The 23,103-nt window shown below is 39.7% G+C and overlaps 1 protein-coding gene across 2 annotated transcripts in view; it reads left to right on the forward strand.

The window, feature by feature from the left end:
- csmd3b (CUB and Sushi multiple domains 3b) overlaps positions 1–23,103 on the forward strand; it is a 715,228-nt gene that overhangs the window by 423,182 nt on the left and 268,943 nt on the right. For both annotated transcript variants that reach the window (XM_051664389.1, XM_051664390.1), the window contains exon 7: positions 6,297–6,374. In XM_051664389.1, the coding sequence (XP_051520349.1) occupies positions 6,297–6,374 (78 nt within the window). The remainder of the gene's footprint in view (positions 1–6,296; positions 6,375–23,103) is intronic.

Here is a 23,103-nt window from a genome sequence, read left to right on the forward strand (position 1 = left end):
GCCATAAGGAATACAAAATAGCATATCTTTAACTCATCAAGATATGAAAGTAACTGAAACAGATATCTAAAGTAGCAGATATCTAGTGCACCTGTGTGCACTGAAAAAAAAAATTAAATCAAGTAAAATCTACTTCACTTCATGACATAATATTGATTAAAGTGAGTGAACACATTTAACTTAAACATTTCAGTTAATAGTGTAACTTTTACTTACAATTCTGATGTACGTGGTACTTAATAAAATTAGTAATACTTACATTTTATAATAACATTTCACATTTTGAACATTCCTTAAACATATGTATAATCATGTATCATATGACACACAGAAGCCTTCCACAGGGAAGCATAATGCATGCTTCCAGTCTACAGTCTAATATCATCTTGCATTGTTGACAATTGGAACAAATGAAATACAGAGCTAAGCATGCAGACCTCATCACTTGGTTCACAAAACACAATGATGGTAACAATCTACATATTTATTATTTTGTATTTATTTTAATCAGGCAAGGGTAATTAGTTAAATTACAATTATTAACTATAAGTAAAAAATGTATTTAATATATATATATATATATATATATATATATATATATATATATATATATATATATATATATATATATATATATTATTATTATTATTATTATTTATTTATTTTTTATTTTTATTTTTATTTTTATTTTTATTTTATTTTTTTTACAACAAAATCAACAATAAAACGATGTAAATCAACTTTCAAATAGTCATTAATTATTCAAGCCCAGTGCATGCTGGGAGTGCCAGCTTTGAAAAGTTAAGTAAACATTACTTTTTTTTTTTTTTTCTGTGAAATTTACTCAAATTAGCAAATAAATGTGACAAGGTTTTCTACTTTAGAACTGATATATGATGACGCATTGGAAAGATTACAAACAATTATAAATAATATTTACATGCCAGAGCATTCATTTTTACAAATGAGTACAAATGTAAAATTTGCTTTATTGTTTAAAGTTCATGCTTAAAATAACTTATACAATGTAGAAAGTATTTAATATTTTCTGCTATATTTACCTTACCACAAGTTTTTTTTTTTTTTTTTGCATGTGCCAATACACAGTCTTAAAGCTGGTTCACACTGCTACACACACACACACACAAAAACATTTCTAACATTCTGAAGTTGGTGGTTGTATTTGGAAGTTTGGAAATATAACTGGCATTTTGACACTGAATTAGTTTTAACGTTTAGAAAACAAAAGTTCTTGGGATTGTGTATAGCACTCATAGGTTCTTTACTGAACTCCAGCTATTCTATATGCTGTAGAACTTTTCACCTGTCTGCAAAAAAGACAAAAACATATAGGGTTATTTTTGCAAAAGGCTCTGTATAGTACCTTTTAGTGGCTCCAAATATGAAATGAGTGATATTATTCTTTGAGTCTGCATATAGAATGGAGAAATAGATTGCAGATTGCTGATGTAGCATGGGTGTGAATTGAAATTAATTTGTTTGTAGTTTTATGTGTTGTCTAGTGCTTTTATAATCTGATATTAGCATTATTGATGACTTAGGACATTTTGTGGCATTTGAGATACATACTTAGGATAAGGTAAGCAAATTATGTGAGATAGCAAAGCTGACATAACTGATTGAGTGGCATGCTGAAACATCATTTGGGATAATAACCTATGAAAAATGGCATATGTTTTTTCAAAACATAATTTGTCACCATCATTGTGCTATGTAGCCATTTATGCCATTAAACAGAGAGTCTGCTAACACTTCTGAATAATCACATCAATTACGATTTTATGTCAATGCTTCTGCTTAAGATTAGAATGATATAACATCTCAGCACACTCTTTCATTGCTATTTGCAAGAAAAGAAAAAGATCATTGCTTAAAAGGAATGCAGCTAGGACTGAAGTTTAAAGTTAGATATGTTTTCTTATGCTAGAAAAGAAAGCTTTGCAGCAATTAGCATTATGTGTTATTCTAGTGCCTAAAGAGTACCTGAATCTTATAAAGAGGTTTTATGTCATATAATTTACTTAGGTCAGCAGTCTTATCCTCAGTTGTAATTTGCTGTCACTTGCTGAACATCTTATTTGTAGCTCCTGCACCAAAGGATTTATTCAGCATAAACCTTTTAAGTAAAAAGAGGTGCCAGAGTACATTTCCATCCACAGCATAATTAACCAAGCATTTGGATCTGGGCATGTCTATGTCAACAGCATATTTAAATGAATGTTAAACAGGTTCATTTTAGGTCTTCTAGTGCTACTTCTAAATCAGTTTATCATTTGGTTTTTATTTATGGTGATAGGCCGATACAGTGGGTGGTTAATGGATGCCCTGTATAGAGAAAGAGGTTCCATTAAGAAATTATAGCATTTCTTTTTTTTCTTTTTTCTTTTTTTTTTTTACCTTATATTCTGAATAGGAGTGCATTAAGTGTATTCAACAAGTATAATCAACATTGTGAAACAGGATTCTCAGGATTCTTTAGAAAGTACTGAATGAACTAGTGTTTCTCAATTTCAAGACCTGAACTGAATGTGGCATGATGGTGCATGATGCTTGCATTGGATTTTGGTGAGATTGCTGCTTCTTGTGGTATTATTGTTGGCAGGCATATTGACTTACAATGTAGTTACAAATGTTGCAACTGTGTTCAGTATAACATTATGCAAGGGTGGGCAAACATATTATTTAATTCATATGCATAGGTTGTCTAAACTTCAAATTTAGGCCCCTTCTCAACAAGCAAGAATACTTTTGAGAAATTATTTGCATCTTTTTTTTTTTTTTTTTTTTTTTTTTTTCTTTAAAAAAAAAGAGCCACTTTTGAATATGCACATGGATCTGGTTCAGGTAAAAAAAAAAAAATAAAAAAAAAAAACATTTGCACAAAGTTTTAAACCCCTTTTATGTTCCTTTTCCTTGTCCCATCCATTCCAGTAGAACATTTTCAGTTCTGTCATGAGATAAACAGTTTTTATTACTGTGATATTACTGATACCAGTAATATCACAAATGGGTGTCATCACAAATCAAAAATGTTTTAAAAATTTGAATTAAAGGCTAATGCAGATAGCCCCATGTATACAAATTACAACATATTTAATATACAGTGGAGAATACAGTGCTTTGAAAAAGTATTTGCCTGATTTCTTGTTTTTGTGTGTAAAAATTATGTGCATTTTTAAAGTTAAATGTATCAGTCTGGTGCACTTTGAGATCAAAATTAAGAGGCTAGGTCTATGGAGAAGTTTGTGCTCTTGTAAACAATTTTGTGCTGTAGTAGTAATTTAATCATAAACACATTGGTTGTATAGATATGAACAGTGATGACATGGCAAAAAAGTCACACCCACAAAGCATAAACAAGGCAGAGTTTAATGCAGTTCACAAATGGTCAAAACACAAAATCGACTAGAGCAGCAGAGCTGACTGACTGGGAGTGAGAGATGCTTTGCCAAAGCAACAGCAAAAAAACACATCATTAGATATCTTTTATGTTATTATGAGAAGTGTAAAAATATTTCCGATTCATTATGAAACTGTGGCAGGACAAATTAGACTGTGGCGGGCCGCCACAGTCTAGGTAAATAATGGGAAACACTACCCCCTTCTATGATCCCCAAATCTATGAAACTGCATTCATAATGGGGTTCAGCTGGACTAGACACACCCAGGCCTGATTACTGCCAGCCCTGTTTAATCAAATCAACACCTAAATAGAAATTGTTCAGCAGCATGAAGTTGGCTAAAAGGTCTCACCCAGTGGCACACTATGCCAAAGTCAAAAGAAATTCCAGAAATGATGAGGAAAAGGGGGATTGAAATCACATGACATCAGTCTGGGATGGGTTACAAAGCTATTTCAAAAGCTCTGGGACTCCAAAGAACCTCAGTGAGAGCCATTATCTCCAAATTGAGAAAACTTGGCACTTTGAACTTTTCCAGAAGTGGCCGACCTTCCAAAATTCCTCCAAGAGCACAGCGACGACTCATCCAGAAAGTCACAAAAAGGCCAAGGACAATATCCAGGGGACTGCAGGCCTCTCTCGCATCAATTAAGATCACTGTTCATGACTCCATTATCAGAAAGCCACTGGCCAAAAATGGCACCCATGGTAGAGTGGTGAGGTGAAAACCACTGCTAACCCAGAAGAACATTAAGGCTTATCTGAATTTTTCCAAAGCACACCTTGATGATCCTCAAACCTTTTGGGACAATGTTCTGTGGACTGATGAGTCGAAAGTGGATCTGTTTGGAAAATAGGGGTCCCGTTGCATCTGGCGTAAATCAAACACAAAATTCCACAAAAAGAACATCATACCTATGGTCAAGCATGGTAGTGGCAGTGTGATGATGTGGGGATGCTTTGCTGCTTCAGGGCCAGGGCGACTTGCAATAATTGAGGGAAATGTAAGCACAGTGTAGTTCTAGTGGGAAGACTAGCAGCTGTATATCATCGTACCATTAGCTAGGTAACTCCTAGCCAATCATATGTAAGTCATCGCTTTATAAGTCTGCTCACAATCTATCACATTGCTGTTTCAGTGTGCTAACATGGCAACCTCCACCACCCCACTGCCACCAGTTGAGTCCCGTCCTGCACAGGGGTAGGCTCCTCACCCCTGCCTCCTATCTCCGGCAGGATCTGATGGTTTCAAGTACAACTTCTTCAGACCCCAGACGGGGCTTACACCAAAGAGAGACATTACAATCCTGTTTCATATTCATCAAATAAATGTAATCTAAAACTTTACTCAAGTCTGCAAGTCTTCCTGATAGAAAATGAATTCTGCTCTCTACCAGAAAATCCTAAAGGAGAACGTCCTGTCATCAGTCCGTGAGTTGAAGCTCAAACACAACTGGATTATGCAGCAAGACAATGATCCAAAGCATATGAGTAAGTCTACCTCTGAATGGCTCAAAAGAAGCAAAATGAAAGTTTTGGAGTGGCCTAGTCAAAGTCCTGACTTGAACCCGATTGAGATAATGTGGCAGGATTTTAAATGGGCAGTTCATGCTCGAAAACCCTCAACTGTGGCTGAACTAATGCAGTTCTGCAAAGAAGAGTGGGCCAAAATTCCACCACAGCATTGTGAAAGACTGATCTCCAGTTATCGGAAGCATTTGCTTGCAGTTGTTGCTGCTAAAGGTGGCACAAGCAGCTGTTAAGTATAAGGGGGCAATTGGTTTTTCATATGGTTGATAAAGGTGTTGGATAATTGTTTTGCTTAAAAATATATATATTTGAAAACTGTATTTTGTGTTTATTCAGGTTGCCTTTGTTTTATGTTATATCTCGTTTGAATATCTAAAATCGTTTTGTATAAAACACACAAAAATAGAAGAAGTCAGGAAGGGGCAAATACTTTTTCACAGCACTGTACTTATTTAGTTACAGAAAATCAAAGTAAGGTAATTTCACACTTTTTACATTTATATAACACAATTATGGAGTGTCCAATTTTCATCCCATTAAACCAAGTTCTAGTCACTATTACATCACTCCATCTGATGCAAAAGCCAAGGTTCATTTTCAGGACAGTCTTCGCATAACTGTAGTGATGACCACAGTAATCATTTACTTTGCTTTGCATTCATTATGCATTTATTACTTTTTTGGTTCAATTACATGCACCATTTGCAAAGGGAAAACTAGGCATTAATGCAAAGAAAGCATTTTCCAATATTCAGAGTGTGCTAGTTTTATTATTATTATTGTTATTATTATTATTATTATTATTATTATTATTATTATTATGGTTTACATTTCCAACAAGACTTCTGTTTGACCTATCACCTATGGCATGCCTTTGACTTGTCTATTTATTTGATTTGCACAAAGGACTGTGCTATTTGTCTGCATGGATGTCCTTCAGTCAATTAGCCCTTTTTCTCTGTAAGAATACCTTGGTAGATATTTGTGGCCCAAAATACTTCTAAGACAAAGTCTGCTTTACATTGAATGGTGTGGACATGCAGTACAACCTCAAATCTTCTCCATTCTTGTCAGGGTTGACAACTGAGCAGAAGTCCTGTCTCACCACTCCTTTATTAATCTTCCTTTTTCTCATGTTTTCATTTTATACCCTTGCTCTTTATTCAACACATGCCCATGTTTTCTGTTTGCAGAGCACATTGGGAATTGTCGACACTGCTATAATTTTTTGCCCTTCTCTCTCATGCGCTTGATGATGGTTTCTTTTTCAATGCTGACAAATTTATTTAAAACCTGTTTCACCTGATTTCATGTTTTTTGTTTCATTTGTTTCCCTTTAACTAGTGAAAAGGTCTGTAGATTTCAAATCTAGAGGAGTAAAATTATTCCCTGGCAAAGACAACAGCAACAAGTTTTCTATCTGTGAGTCTACCCTTTGTTACTATTTTATGGTAAATCTGTGTTACTCATTTGGTGTCAATTACAGTAAACAGTGACTGTAAGATCATTGCAAGACCATCTGGTGCTTATGTATTGGCAATATCATGGATAAGCTTCAGTTCCCACGAATATCTCACATGCAGAATTTTCCAGGCAATTAAAAGTGCCCCCCACAGAGACTCATTTTCTTAAAGCATTAAATGTGCACTCAGTAAATTTTGTCTTTGTGTCATTTTGGAATTTGGACACTGACACCTAGCGGCTTGGATGCAGCATCATTTAAAATCAATAGTTTTCGGTTTCAGGTGCCATTGTAAGAATTTAGTATTCACAGTCAGCCATGATTAATTTAATCAATGAGTGAAAGTGTCAAATAACAGGACGGTGACTGAGATTAAGCAAGTAGTAAATGGCTAGTCGTGTGATTCTAGCATGGCAGCCCCCATGTGCGGACCCTCTCCATGTAGAATTTTGCAGCTTTTATAAGGTAACTGATATGACTGGAATCTTCATTTTAATGTGAGTGGTAATGATTTCCTACATATATTGCAAAATTAAAATTCATGTCTTTAGAACTTACACTTTTTTAATGAGGGGAAAAAATTACTAAGTGCACCTTTAATGGCAGTATACCATAACGAGGAAGTGACCTAGTGGCTTATGGTATCATACGTTGTTTCTGGGTCGTAAATTCCACTCTTTTTTATAACAGTAAACAATTCCATTCTGCCTTAGATTAAAAAATAATAATAATAATAAAAAAGATTAAGCTTTTAGCCGAAGAGGTTAGTTATATAAATTATGGACTTGTTTAAGTACAAAACAAGATTATTGCACTAACTAGTTATGCAACAGATATTACAAAATTTATGAGCACAGTCTACTTATGAATAATTATGTGACTGATTAAACAAGACAGTGACATGAATATTCATGTTTGTTTTTTTGTTTTTTTCACAGAAATGTCTCTGCCACATTTTTTAAATTATTATGACATTTTATGTCAGTGACTGCTGCTTAGTTACATCGGTGCATATTCAATTGCAAAAACAGTTGTGCTTGGATAGAGCCCATCCTATTGATTTAATCAAGGTTCCCTAAACAAATAAAATATAATAAATTTACCCTGCGTAATGGTGAACGAAAGGCACATCAAATTAGTACTCTTTTCTTAAAGGCAGTCCATCAAAACATGGGAAATTGCCTAAAATCACTTTAGCCTGAGATAAACTACAACCGCATGAATCTCATTGACAAACTATTTGAAAACCTGCAATGATCTTCTCCAACGTCATGTTTGTTTTAATCGACTCTTTTATTTTTGGTTTACTTTGTGCTCTTCTTATTGTCCTTTTAATGTATGTGTGTTGTCAGTGTGTGCCATGTTTTTATTTAGAGATTGTTATCTGCTGATATTGCTTGCATGACCAATATCCCTTGCCATTTCCAAACCAGAAGTCTCTGTCTGTCAATAACACAACACAGTGAGCAATGTTTGCACCATCCAGACCTTATCTAGGGCGGAATGTACCCATTATAAAAGCTATCAAGCTAGATTGCAGCTGTCAAATATCAACTGTTATATGATTTTCTACTAACTTGCATATGTTGTGACTAATGCTCTGAAAGCAACACCTTCATAAATTCTGTGTGTGAAATTAGCTTTTTACTTTCACAGATATCCAGGGTATTTGCTGCAATGTGGCCCTTTAAAAACACATATACTAACAGAAATGTAGAGAGTGACTGAACAATTTAGCACTTTCTGAAGGCCTTAAATTTTCCTCAAACTTTTTTAGACAGGCAAATAGCACACACATGAATACAGAAAATTGCCTTTGGTTCAATTTCATTTTGAATATATTTCAAAGGGATTGTTACAATATAGATACCCACATACATACAGTACTGTATATTTATAGCTTATTGTCAGACACAGTCAGAGACACACCTGCAAGGTGAGGGTCTTTTGTTATGTTTTATATAGAGCTGGTATAATGGCTTAATGTGCTCCTGGCACAAAGCAATTCATAGATCCCGATTAAAATGACCTAAAATTGAACCCTTCAACTCTGCTGCTTGCATGTCAAGTGAAGACAGAAGAAACCCAGTAGAATAGCTAGTGTCAGACACCCTTTGATGCTTTCAGAAGAAGTTTTAAATATGTGCTGTTGAAAAGAACCCATGTTATTTCATGGCTGATGGAAGAATCTACTGACAGTGATGGAATCGATGAGCCTGAGGCATACATATATCGAATTCTCCTTTATGAATAAAATATGCTTCTATTATATATATGCTCATATTCCACAACATCATAATTAAGACCAATGGTTTCACAGTCTGCTGAGCAATCATTGACCTTTTATGCTTTCTCAATAGTTGCATGTAGCTTAATTTTAAGTTTGTGATTATTACAATGAATATGTAAATAAAATTCCATTGAATGTCGGGTTTTTTTATTTATTTGTTTAAGGTGTCAGTACAAACAAAGATTGCATCATAAATATATTGTATATGATCATTTATAGCACAACGTTTTATAAATTCAGACAATACTGTAAATAAGAAAATATAAACAGTAATTATGTGATATCAAACATGTTGTGGTCTCTCTGAGAAACGGATGCCTGGTCTGCTGTTGTCTAGTTTGTCAGGTCTTCAAGTAAATATGTAATGTGTATTTTAATGAGCTGTTTCAACATTAGACCATTATTTTATTTTTATTTTTTTTTATTTTTTTGGAGACCTGCCATTGAGTGGGCCCAGACTTTTATGTAAGTCTGAGATTTTTTTAATAGAATTTGAATTTAAAATGTAGAATCTCCATAGAATACTTGCTATCGTTTAAATTTTGAGTTGGCTCTGCGTACCAACATCCTCAGACACACACACACACACACACACACACACAAAAACAACAACAAAAAACGTTATTTTGTCATGTTCTATCACAGTATGTTAAATTTACCTTTAATTTAAATTAAATTTTCCTTGTATCGTAGCCACATAGTCACTTTTTCCAGACTTACATATCTTTCAAATACCTAGCTTTCAAATGTAAATAATACTGCATGCGTTTGTTGTTGTTGTTGTTGTTGTTGTTCTAAAATTGATCTCTATTAATATGAAATAACAATGAATATGAAGGCCCATGTAACTGGTTTCATTGTACAATGTTAGTATTTTTTATATTTTGTGTATTTGTGACAGATAGGCTATAAATCTGTTTCAAAGAGAAATCAGCTGATATGTTATCCTATTGGCTATAAGGGAACATGTGTTTGACAAGTCAGTAATTTAGCATGACATATGGATGCAAATTTCATTGATCATTGAGGTTGCGAGTGCATGTGAATGCATGTTTAATTGCTTGGTCACTTGCTTGCATGTTTATATGTTCACCTGAACACCCCATATTTCCTGGTTGCCAAGGAAGAGCATTTCCAAGGAAGAGCATAAGGCATTGAGCATTGTGTGCAGTTTTATTCACTATAGCTATGTTTTATTTGTAATGTGTTTGTGCATTGGCCAAATACAAGCAGACTGTTTTGCTAAAGGCAAATACATCATTTTTTGAATGAATACATTAATATTAGACATGTCTATGTACTATATAAGTATTTGATCAGAATTACGCCTCCTTGTTTATGAGATTATGTAGAATACACTTTATCGTGTCGAAGGTTGTTAATTTTATGCCGGCAAAGAAATTTTCCGATTTACTAGTCAGTTCCTATCACATAGTAATGAGAGTTTAGCTTGAGAATCTATGAATGTTCTTGCAGTTAAATGTGTGAGATACAGTGTCAAAAGAGTGTCTCGACAAGAGTGTATGTGTGTATGCATTTGTCTGTGTGAATTAGAGGGATGCAGCGAGAGAGAGAGAGAGAGAGAGAGAGAGAGAGAGAGAGAGAGAGAGAGAGAGAGAGAGAGAGAGAGAGAGAGAGAGAGGCAGAGGGTCAGTTCGAGGTAATGAGAATAACAGGTCTCTCTGAGAGTTCTGGCTCTCTGAGTGTTGATTGGGCTTTAAAAGCCCTGTGGGTTTCATACTCCACTGGCCTTGAATGTGAGAAAAAAGGCAACTTTTCTAAACATAGAAGAGGGATAAGTCTAAAGGAGGACCTGATACAGTGCACTAAAATAACCCCAAACTTCTAGCAGAGAGGCCTAAATTCTCTCCGGCTGATGGATGGTGAAAACTCCAACGTGGTGCTTCAGCTCAGAGCCCATTACAAGAGAACAGCAAGTTAAATGCTAATAAGACACTCCTCTGACCACAACAGTCATTGAGCCACATGGCCAGTTGGGTGCTATTTGTTTCTGACAAAATGCAGCCATTTTCAGCTTGCTATGTATGAAATATAAGGGGTTGTGTTTCTTAGCAACAGCTTTATCACAACTGAAAGAAGCACCTAACAGATTTAATAAAGCAATAAGGTTTGAGAGGCTGTGCTATATGACTGTCCTGTAATAATACACAACAGAGTGAATATATGCACAGTATAGCATGGCTTCGAAGGCCTTAATGCTGTAATAAAACAGTTATTATATAACAAAATAAAAATATTAAATTTTTATTTAACATGGAATTTTTATTAAAATAATATTTTAATTAGCTAATTCAAAGTGCCATCCTTCCACTAGAACAGACAGTCCCTGAAATAACAAAAAAAAGCTATGCTACTAAAAGTATGCTACAAAGAAACAATATTGGTGTGTTGCAGTGATTTGGTGAACAGCGGGAATGCTGTATTGACTAATAAGCATCCAAGACTAGAATCTATAATAATATACAGTTTAGTCCTCGCTCCCATTTTATTCACTGACTGAGAGGCTTTATAACAAAGGTCAACTAAACAATACAATATAACAAGATTACAATTTGAATAAGATTATGAAATAGCTTACATTACTATTACAATTAACCTCTGGCCCTTTTTTGTTCCCAAAGTGTTCATTAAAGTTTCATTTATAGCGACAATGAACATATTTCAACAGATTTCCTCACTGAAGCTAGATGAATTACATCAGTCTATAACTGGCCATAAATTCAATCAGGAGAATAAATGGTCCTGCAGAAATCATGACTAATTGACATTGAAAATAAAAGAAAATTGAGAAAATCACGAAGCATTTTGCGAGGGAGGAGAGAGAGTTTTCTTAATCAGACTTGAGAGTTTGTCACATGGGCATTTTAATCACCTTTTAAGTGTCTTTTTTTCAGGACTGGCTGTTTTCCAAAAGCAGGACACAATTTGAACAAGCTTTCTCCAGAAGCTATCCTGTCAAGAGATCAGTCAGTCCCTCAAAAGAAAATATCTGCTCTGTGGCACTAAATTGCTCATTAAACAGTGAAATGTGGTATTCAAATTGAAGCACAACAACACTTTCAGCTGCTGCTAAAATTGACATTCTTATGAGGACAAAATTACTGAAAAATATCCCCAGAATTTAGCTAAATCTGAAAATCCCCCTTTCTAGGGATATTTTCAAACAGATAAATGACTCATAAAGTAACCGTTAAATGTGTTTATTGCATTTATAAATACCAAAGGTTTCATGCACATTTATCAGCAGTATAGGTTACTTTGACATGTCATAACCTGCATTGAGCATTAGTGTCTCCCATTACAGGTTTTGTCAACTCAGAAAAACTTTGGCTTATTTATAATTGTGCTCTCTTAAGATTATATAAGAGCTGAGCTACACTGAAAAATAAATAAATAAATAAATAAATAAAAAAGAATAAAGGATCAATATAATTTTTAAACTTAATTCATGTAACTTTTGTGTCAGTTTTCGTATTGAACTAATCAAAATCCATTGCATTTCCATGGCTCAATGTCCCAGAATAGTCATTACCTTCACAAGTGTAACCTCAAGCCCACACATGTCTGTAAATACACCTTGTACATATATGCAGAGATAACAATGCTCAGTATAAGATGTTCTCAGTACTCCCACACTTAATGATGTTATTGCATATTTCCTCATGTAATCTTGTTTGTGTATATGTACTGTATCTACAGAACTCTCCTTCAGGGTCAGTTTGGTTCTGTGTGGCCATTTTCACAGATTTTTTTTTTTTTTTTCTATCTTTACTCACACCATGTTAATTTCTACATGTGTTGTTTTTGTTATTTGCTGTTGCCTCCACCGGTATGAGCCCACATTCATCACATCCTGGAGTTTTCCATTCAATTTAAACTCTGGCAAGACTAGCTGTTTTCTAGCTGTGATCTTTTTTACTGAGGTAAATATCAATTTTTTGAGCAAGGAAGTAAGGTTTTAAAGGCCCCATGTTTTGTTATTTTTAAGAAATCTGAAATAATTTGAAGGCATTGATGGAACATTTTGCAGTCTTATAGTTTTGTAAAACATGCTTTATGCTATGTATACAATGTCCAAAATTAGGTTTTTTCCACATACATTTTTCTTACTAGCCATGAACCTGTATTTGCATTATTTTGACAATGAAATTGTTTTTTTTTTTTTTTTTTAGAGAATACACATTGAATGCACATTGTTATATGAATATTTTCATTTTGGTGGTTAAATGTGAGAAATAGTCCACATATGTATCTCTCCATGAATTTCTGGAGAAAAATAAAATCTTAAGGCATCCTAGATAATCTTGATGACAGAATGATGTCAAATTTTCCATTGAGGAAAAAGGTGTTAGAAGACGCAAAGGTCACGACGGACGTTTAAACATTTGTATTGTATTGATATTCATCACTTATGACACTTACATTGGCCACTGAAGTAATCAAATTTAATTATGAGCCAAATGGCACATAACTGTTTATTTACTAGCCAAAGCCAATTTTTACTTGCTTTAAAAGCAAGTAAAAGCTGTTAAAATATTTATTTATTTATTTTTAGTTTTTTTTTTTTAGTTTTTTTCAGAAATAGTCATAGAGGGAAAAGCAGGTTGAAATGACTGACACCCTTTGGAGAAATGCACATAGAATGACTTGTTTCATATTTTTTTATATGTCTCACCATTCTAAACAGAAGTTCTAACAGCTTCAGTGTGAATAGCTGCTTCGATCAAGGAAAAAATGTCAGCATTTTTCCCTTTTTGAAATTGCAGAACATTGTTTTTTCCTCATCTTTGTTGTTTCCTAATAATCCCTCAATGGTCATGTTTAAAACTAGCAAACTCATAAATCATGTAAAACTGTCTAGTCCAACCCCTCTGTGTTGTCTTGTCCATTTGTGAGACAACACTCTTAGATGTCTGTTATTACCACTTTCTGTGCTCTTTGTGTCTTAACCACACTTTCACCTCTTCATCATTCAGTCACAAGTCATTCCAGAAGAGACAGGGAGGAACATTGTAAGCTTCACTTAAAAAGCAGTAAGATGCTCAGAGCTGCCACACAGCAGGTGTTTACAAGTCTAAATTACTTCACATAGCAATTAGAGGAAGCCAGTGTTCCTCATTAGATTGTCTTAGGAATCAAAAGTTTTTGGGGACACAGTTTAGCAAATAAAAACACACCTAATTAAGTAGTTCCGTGATAATATGTACCACTACTAAGAACTACTGTAAGTCTGGCGTAAAACATTTAAAGGTGTCATATCATGAGTAACTACATTTTTCTTGGTTTTTCCTATATTGAGATGAGTTCATTGTACTGTACCATGAAAACATACTGTGACTTTCAGAACTCAAAACTTCTTCCCCAGTGATATAAGACCATTTATTGAAAATTGTCATAAAACTTAACTATTTAAAAATGTTTAAAGGCTTGTAAGTAAACCTCAGAGGAAAAAAAAAAAAGTAAAAGCAATGTCAATTTATGATATTACCCCTTTAAGTGTGCTAATTTTTATTTGCACTGATGAGTCATTGCAGCATCTTTAATAAGTAACATTGCATTCAAAAAGTTTGCAAAGTGAGTGTCTGCAATTCAGTGGGAGTTTGTGACAAGTTATTTAGGTCTCTTGTGAAGGAGGAAGCAGAGGCCAGGTAAACAGTCGACGTAAATCATTTATTTACAATGCTTTTCAGCATCTACACAAATGTTTGCTTTTCAACACAACAATCACACACACACACACAAGACTGCTGCGTGCGTTGCTATCTCTCCCTCCAGTGGTCTGGATTGACCTTTTTATCCCTCTCCACTCTCAGTGCAAACACAAAACAGCTGTTAGAGGTGATTTCCCACAGGTGTCAGTCCTTACCGTTCTGTCTCTCCCGTCGCTCAGCCACACCACCATCGCCTGACCACTTACACCCCCCATTTCTAGAAAGGAAATCCGCAACAGCCATCTGCGCCCCCCGGCCTGTTGACCACCTCAAACTTAGAAGGCTGGAGAGCTAGATATCAACGGGTTATCCACGCATTGGTATCCTTCATGCAAGGGGGGCGTGGTCTGAACAGAGGGTGAAAGCACATCCCAACAGATAGTACCGGAGGGTGAGGACCGCCCACTTGATGGCCAAACACTCCTTCTCAATGGTGCTGTACTTGCGACTAATGTACAGCACGGGACACTCCTCCCCCTCCACCATCTGGGATAGTACCACTCCCAGCCCCCTGTTTGATGCATCCATCTGCAAGATAAAAGGGAGAGAGAAATCAGGAGAGTGAAATAACGGTCCGCTGCAGAGTGCAGCTTTCACTTGCGTGAATGCCTGCTGACACAGCTCCGTCCACTGGACCGGATCTGGTGCCCCCTTTTTAGTAAGATCAGTCAGTGGGCTGGTGACGGTTGAATAATTAGGCAAAAACCTACAATAATAGCAAGCCCCAGGAACTGTCTCACATTCTTTTTGGTCTTAGGACTCAGGCAGGCTGCAATCGCTGCGGTCTTATCTATTTGGGGCTGCACCTGTCCATGACCCAAGTGGAAGCCCAGATACCATACTTCCGCCCGTCCAGTTGCACACTTCTTAGGAGTCCCGCCCATCTCAACGACTGCAGGACAGCCCTCAGATGCTGCAGGTCACTCTTCGGAACTATTACCACCGGGTTGGCCTAGTCACCGTGGGATTCTTCATTACCCCCCATATCTAGCACGGCCTTTGATTCTTCCCGAACCACTTTTTTTTGTGTTTGGGTAATCAGTATGGAAGACTGCATACCACTACCCCTGGGGTCGTTTTGATATGGTGCTCTATGAGATTCGTACGACCGGGAAGAGAGGCGAGAACACGTCAGAGAATTCTCCTTGCAACCTGGCAACCTCCGTGACATGCGACGGTGAGAGGTGGTCTCCGCAAGTGACTGGGGTGACTCAATCGGTGGCTTTTAAGTTCACCTCCGGTCCGAGCTCCCCCCTCTCCAGAACCAACGTTGCCAAAGTCACAGGGACCGCCTCTCTCCATGGTTTTAGGAGATTAAGGTGGTAAATCTGACATGCTCTGCCTCTATCCATTCGTTTTAACCACATAATCTATTTCCCTGGCTCGCCGTGTGACCTCAAATGGCCACTTGGCGAGTAATTTAGAGCTTGATGAGGGGAGTAGTACAAGGACTTTATCTCCCGGTGCGAATTACCATAGCCGAGTACCCCTTTCATACAGCCGACTTTGATGTTTTTTTTGGGGGGGGGGTTCCCCTTTTTCTCCCAATTTGGAATGCTCTCCCAATTTGGAATGCTCAATTCCCAATGTGCTTTTAAGTCCTTGTGGTCGCGTAGTGATTCGCCTCAGTCCGAGTGGCGGAGGACGAATCCCAGTTGCCTCCACATCTGAGACCGTCAACCCGCGCACCTTATCACGTGGCTTGTTGAGTGTGTTGCCACGGAGACATAGTGCATGTGGAGGCTTCACGCCACCCACCGTGGCAACCACGCTCAACTCACCACACGCCCCACTGAGAACGAACCACATTATAGTGACCATGAGGAGGTTTCCCCATGTGACTCTACCCTCCCTAGCAACCAGGCCAATTTGGTTGCTTAGGAGACCTGGCTGGAGTCACTCTGCACACCCTGGGATTCAAACTAGCAAACTCCAGGGGTGATAGCCAGCATCTTTGCCACTGAGCTTTCCCGTAGGATGTCAAGCTTGCCACGCAGTCGATGCCCATACAATAATTTGAACGGGGAGAACTCCATAGAGGCTTGTGGGACCTCTCGTACTGCAAATAATAGGGGCTCGAGCAACTTGTCCCAATTTCAAGAGTCTTCGTGCATGAACTTACGAATCATATTCTTTAGTGTCTGATTAATCATTCACACCAAACTGGCTGTTTGGGGGTGGTAAACGCTGGTTCGAATTGATTTAATCCCCAATAATTCGTACAGTTCGCTTTGTGTATGTGACATAAATGTCGTGCCCTGATCAGTGAGGATTTCTTTTGTAATATCCACTCGAGAGATTATTCTAAAAAGTGCCTCCGCAACACTATGTGCTGAGATGTTGCACAGAGGCACTGCTTCCGGATATTGCGTTGTGTAGTCCACCAGAACCAACACAAAGTGATGTCTGCATGCCTTCTGCTCTAATGGTCCGACAAGGCCCATGCCAATTCTTTCGAAGTGGACCTTGATCAATGGAAGGGAATGGAATATCACCAGCTGACATTCACAGCATGCCCCCCACCACCTGAAAACACCCCCGCGAATGCCCGCCCAACATAAACGGACCATTAAACGGTCTGGTGTTTTTCCCTGCCCTAAGTGACCAGCCATTGGATTATAATGATTCTTCTGGAATAACATTTCCCCATGGCTATTTGGTACTAACAATTGGATTATATCCTTCTTTGTCTGAGCATCCTGCGTCACTCGATACAACTGATCCTTAATAATTGAAAAATACAGATATGCAAGTGCAACGTCTGGCTGGAGGTGTTGTCCATCAATCACTTTCACTTGTTCAAAGTCGTGCCTAAGGGTGTTGTTTCGTATCTGCTCCAGAGGGAAATCCCCAGCAGGGAATCCTCTAAGGTCTGGGGAAGCAGAGACTTCCCCCTCTCTTACATCCTCCTGATGTGGAGCTGACCTAGACGGTTCTGGCTCCACCTCCCCAGCCAGCGAGTCACACACCACACACCAATACGCTTTGTTGCTGGAACCATCCACACACATTCCCCTTAATAAAGTAGTAAATACCGGCCAATTCATTCCCAAGATTAGTGGATGGTGAGATGGGAATTAACCGCAGCCTTGACACAATGTTTTTGTCCCCAAAATTGAATAGTGACCGTCACTACAGGGTAATTTTGGATATCCCCGTGCACTCACCTTACCTTCACCCACTGGCTTGTTTCCAAAGCCTCGGATTGAACCAAGCTTTGGTGAATGGAGGTTTGATTAGAATCTGAATCCAAATAAGCTTGATATGTACCCCCCTTAATACTCACAGGTATCCAATATGCTCCTGCTTGATTGGGAGCAGCCTGTGGATTCACCAGCCTTTGGGGGAGAGTGGAGAGGGTTAGGGTTGAACAGCCCACGGGACCGGGTAACCGGTTTTGGGGTCGGAATTCCCCATTTCCAGGGAACAGGAACATGATGAGGATAAGGAGAGGGGGAGAGAGGAGAGAGAGAGAGAGAGAGAGAGAGAGAGAGAGATAGAAAGAGAGAGGGAAAGAGAAGAGGGCTCGCTGGCCCCCAAATATTCCGCCATATGGTCCTCAGCCAGTTGGACCACCTCATCCAGCGACACCGGCTGGTGGCACTGGACCCACTCCACCATTCCTTTTGGTAGCCGGGCAATAAACTGTTCCAGTAACACCAGATCGAGCACTCCCTCGTTGCGTTCTTCAGCCAGCAGCCACCTTTTCAGGTGTCACGGAGCTGTTGAGCAAATGCGAACGGGCAGCCAAGCTTGCCGAGCATCAGCGAGCAGAAGTGATGGCTTTGTTGCCCTGGGCTTCGGCCGACCCATTGCAGGATGGCTTTCTTCAGATCTTTGTTCACCAGGAGGTTGGACGCATGTAGTTGGTGGGCTGCGAGTTGGGCTTCCCTGGACAACAGTGGCACGAGGCGGGTGCCCTCTCTGGTGGTCTGGATTGCCCTTTTGTCCCTCTCCACTCTCACAGAAAACACAAAACAGCTGTTAGAGGTGATTTCCCACAAGTGTCAGTCCTTACCATTCTGTCTCTCCCAGCCTCACTCTCTGCAAACGTCACTCAGCCATGCCCCCATCACCACAGAGTCATTTTAATTTTACAGTGCTTTACTTTTGTGCATGTTGAAGATAGGTAGAATTTCTTAAATGTCCTCATAATAATCATAATTATAAATGCATGGTTTAGTGCAGTATTTACTAAGCATTAATTTCATCACTCCGCACACCTGAAAGTGTGTGTGTGTGTGTGTGTGTGTGTGTGTGTGTGTGTGTGTGGGCAGGTTTAAGTGGTTTATGAGGACCTTTTTTTGGTATTATGGTATATATGTGGTTTATGAGGACATTTCTAGTGTCCCTATAATTCAAATTATACTAAACGATGAAAATGTAAAAATGCAGAAAGTTTTTTGTGAGGGTTAGGTTTAGGGGTAGGGTTAGGGTTAGGGGATAGAATCTATAGTTCATACAGTATAAATATCATTGTCTATGGAGAGTCCTCATAATGATAGCTGTGTATGTGTGTGTGTTCGTGCTTGCGTGCTTGTGTGCGTTCATGCGTAATATGTTGCATTTTAAGTCACGTTTACTTAGTTGGAAAATGAGAGGTGACACCGCTCTAAAGATTATTTGTCTTCATACTTGTCACATGTGTCATGCCTACAACATTCCTTTTTTTATAGTTCACAGATTATTGCCAAAGACTGAGAACTTGAAGTAGTTCTTCCACGTTGTCCAGAAGTTCTTGGATTCTGATAAGAAAACTTTACAGCACTTAAACAATATCATGTTATTCGACCAAAGGCATTTTAGTTATCGTTGCACCACCAACGATAAGTTCCAAAAGTAGCCAAAGCAGGATCAGCTGTTGCATTTTGTTGTATGATGCTTCACAAGCTTCTCATTTGTAAATCTGCATTGCTAAAATGTCTTGAAATTTTCTTGAAAGAAGTTAATATTTGGATGCACATGAACTACAGAACTGTTAAGCATTATATAATGTTTGATAAGGACTTACAGTGCATCCAGAAAATATTCACAGCGCTTCACTTTTTCCACATTTTGTTATGTTAAGAGATGTAAAGAACTTTGTCTGAAATCTTTGCAAATTTATTAAAAATAAAAAATGAAAAAAAATCAAGTACATAAGTATTCACAGCCTTTGCCATGACACTCAAAATTGAGCTCAGGTGCACCCTGTTTCCACTGATCATCCTTGAGATGTTTCTACAACTTGATTGGAGTCCACCTGTGGTAAATTCAGTTGATTGGACATGATTTGGAAAGGCACACACCTGTCTATATAAGGTCCCACAGTTAACAGTGCATGTCAGAGCACAAACCAAGCCATGAAGTCCAAGGAATTGTCTGTAGACCTCCGAGACAGGGTTGTATCGAGGCACAGATCTGGGGAAGGGTACAGAAACATTTCTGCAGCATTGAAGGTCCCAATGAGCACAGTGGCCTCCATCATCCGTAAATGGAAGAGGTTTGGAACCACCAGGACTCTTCCTAGAGCTGGCCGCCTGGCCAAACTGAGCAAACAGGGAAGAAGGGCCTTAGTCAGGGAGGTGACTAAGAACCCGATGGTCACTCTGACAGAGCTCCAGCATTTCTCTGTGGAGAGAGGAGAACCTTCCAGAAGAACAACCATCTCTGCAGCACTCCACCAATCAGGCCTGTATGGTAGAATGGCCAGACAGAAGCCACTCCTCAGTAAAAGGCACATGACATCCCGCCTGGAGTTTGCCAAAAGGCACCTGAAGGACTCTCAGACCATGAGAAACAAAGATTGAACTCTTTGGCCTGAATGGCAAGTGTCATATCTGGAGGAAACCAGGCACCGCTCATCACCTGGCCAATACCATCCCTACAGTGAAGCATGGTGGTGGCAGCATCATGCTCTGGGGATGTGTTTCAGTGGCAGGAACTGGGAGACTAGTCAGGATCGAGGGAAAGATGAATGCAGCAATGTACAGAGACATCCTTGATGAAAACCTGCTCCAGAGCGCTCTGGACCTCAGACTGGGGCAAAGGTTCATCTTACAATGACCCTAAGCACACAGCCAAGATAACAAAGTAGTGGCTCCGGGACAACTCTGTGAATGTCCTTGAGTGGCCCAGCCAGAGCCCAGACTTGAACCCGATTGAACATCTCTGGAGAGATCTGAAAATGGCTGTGCACCGACGCTCCCCATCCAACCTGATGGAGTCTGAGAGGTCCTGCAAAGAAGAATGGGAAAACTGCCCAAAAATAGGTGTGCCAAGCTTGTAGCATCATACTCAAAAAGACTTGAGGCTGTAATTGGTGACAAAGGTGCTTCAACAAAGTATTGAGCAAAGGCTGTGAATACTTATGTACATGTGACTTTTTCGTTATTTATTTTTAATAAATTTGCAAAGATTTCAAACAAACTACTTTCACGTTGTCATTATGGGGTATTGTTTGTAGAATTGAGGAAAATAATGAATTTAATCCATTTTGGAATAAGGCTGTAACATAACAAAATGTGGAAAAGTGAAGCACAGTGAATACTTCCCGGATGCACTGTAATAATGAGATATTATAAAGTGTAACCAGACAATGCACTTGAAGTTTTTGATTCAGCATTTTTCCCCCCAGTGTAGTGGCCATTGCCATAGCGTTGACTACAATGATCTATTAGGTGCACTGATAATAAATTATGCCCTCAATTTAGCAGAAGTAGTTGTCAATGCAATCGTCTTGGTTACTGTCATAACATCCGTACCCTGATGGAGGGAACGAGATGTTGTGTCGATATAATGACACTAGGGGTTGCTCTCGAGAGCCCTGAACACCTCAGATCTTTGAGAAAAGGCCAATGAGAATTGGCGAGTGGAATTTGCATGCCACTCCCCTGGACATACGGGTATAAAAGGAGCTGGCTCGCAACCACTCATATATTCATATCATATATTGAGCGTTAAAATGGCCCCAGCCGAATATTTTAATACTCTGTGGAGAAAAAACATAGAAAGAAGGTCCTTCCTCAGGGGAATTTGCCAAGGAGGGGCTCTCGCGAGAAGCGTGAGGTCTGAGAACCAAGTCTGGGTGGGCCAATACAGGGCCACAAGGGTGACCTGCTCCTCGTCCTCCCTGACCTTGCACAGGATCTGTGCAAGTAGGCTCACTGGGGGGAACGCATACTTGCGCAGCCCCTGGGGCCAGCTGTGTGCCAGAGAGTCTGGGCCGAGGGGGGGCCCCCGTCGGAGAATACCTGAGCGGGCAGTGGGAGGTTTCTTGGGAGGCAAATAGGTCTACTTGTGCTTTGCTGAACCAACTCCAAATCAGCTGGACCACCTGAGGGTGGAGTCTCCACTCTCCCCTGAGCATCACCTGCTGCAACAGCGCATCCGCTGTGGCGTTGAGGTTGCCAGGGATGTGAGTGTCCTGCAGTGACCTCAGTTGCCGCTGACTCCATAGGAGGAGACAGCGGGCGAGTTGCGACATGCGACGTGAGCGTAAGCTGCCTTGGTGATTTATATATGCTACTGTCACTGTGTTGTCCATCCAGACCAACACATGCTTGCCCCAGATAAAAGCCTCTGCAGGGCAAGCAATACTGCCAGCAACTCGAGGCAGTTGATGTGCCAACACAGTTGCGGTCCTGTCCAGGAGCCAGCAGCTGCATGCCCGTTGCACACGGGGCCCCAGCCTTGCTTGGAGGCATCTGTCATAATGACGACGTGCCTGGACATTTGCTGTAGGGGAACTCCTGCCTGTAGAAATGCAAGGTCTGTCCAAGGGCTGAACAAATGGCGGCAGATATGGTGTGATGACCATGCGGTGTGTAGTTGAGTATGCAGACACCCACTTCCCTTAACGGGGCAAGAGCTGCCTCTGTGACTTTTGTGAAGATGCGAGGGGACAGGGACAGGCCGAAGGGGAGGACCTTGTACTGATACGCCAGGCCGTCGATAACAAACCATAGGAAGGGACTGTGTTGAGGTAGAACCTAGGCGTGAAAGTTCGCATCCTTCAGGTCTACTGCCGTGAACCAATCTTGATGCCGGACACATGCCAAAATGTGCTTTGGCATCAGCATCTTGAACGGGAGTCTGTGTAAGGCCCGGTTCAGAACTCGCAGGTCCAAGATTGGCCGCAACCCACCGCCTTTGGTACGATGAAGGGCTGTAAAACCCTGTCTTCATCTCGGTTAGAGGGGCAGAAGGATCGCGGTCTCCGCACGCAAGGTGGCGGCGTTCTCGCCCCTCATCGAAGTGAAGCGGACGCCACTGAACCGGGGCGGGCGCCTGGCAAATTGAATCACGTAGCTGAGTCGGATGGTCCTGGCAAACCACCATGATGGGTTGGAAAGCGCTAGCCACGCGTCCAAGCTACGGGCGAGGGGCACTACGGGGACGATCGCATTTAACGTACCTGTGGGTGGGGCCTCACGTCGAGGAGCCTCGCTTCATCTCGAACTCGTGGCTGCGCTGAGGGGACCCTCGAAGCACTTACCTTGCTCCATGTAACCGGCATCGGGGGGGGTCAGTGATGGGGGAGGAGGGACTTTTTGACCATCCTCGTAGTCTGTCACAACCACCTGGCCGTGGGTGTGAGTGTGGTGCGACTGGACGCACGAAGGCGGGGGGCCCGTGTTCATGGTGCCTAAGTCGCAGGTGCTCAGTGCCCAGTTGCCGTGATAACAG

The sequence above is a fragment of the Myxocyprinus asiaticus genome, chromosome 30 (assembly GCF_019703515.2).
Source record: "Myxocyprinus asiaticus isolate MX2 ecotype Aquarium Trade chromosome 30, UBuf_Myxa_2, whole genome shotgun sequence".
NCBI lineage: Eukaryota > Metazoa > Chordata > Actinopteri > Cypriniformes > Catostomidae > Myxocyprinus > Myxocyprinus asiaticus.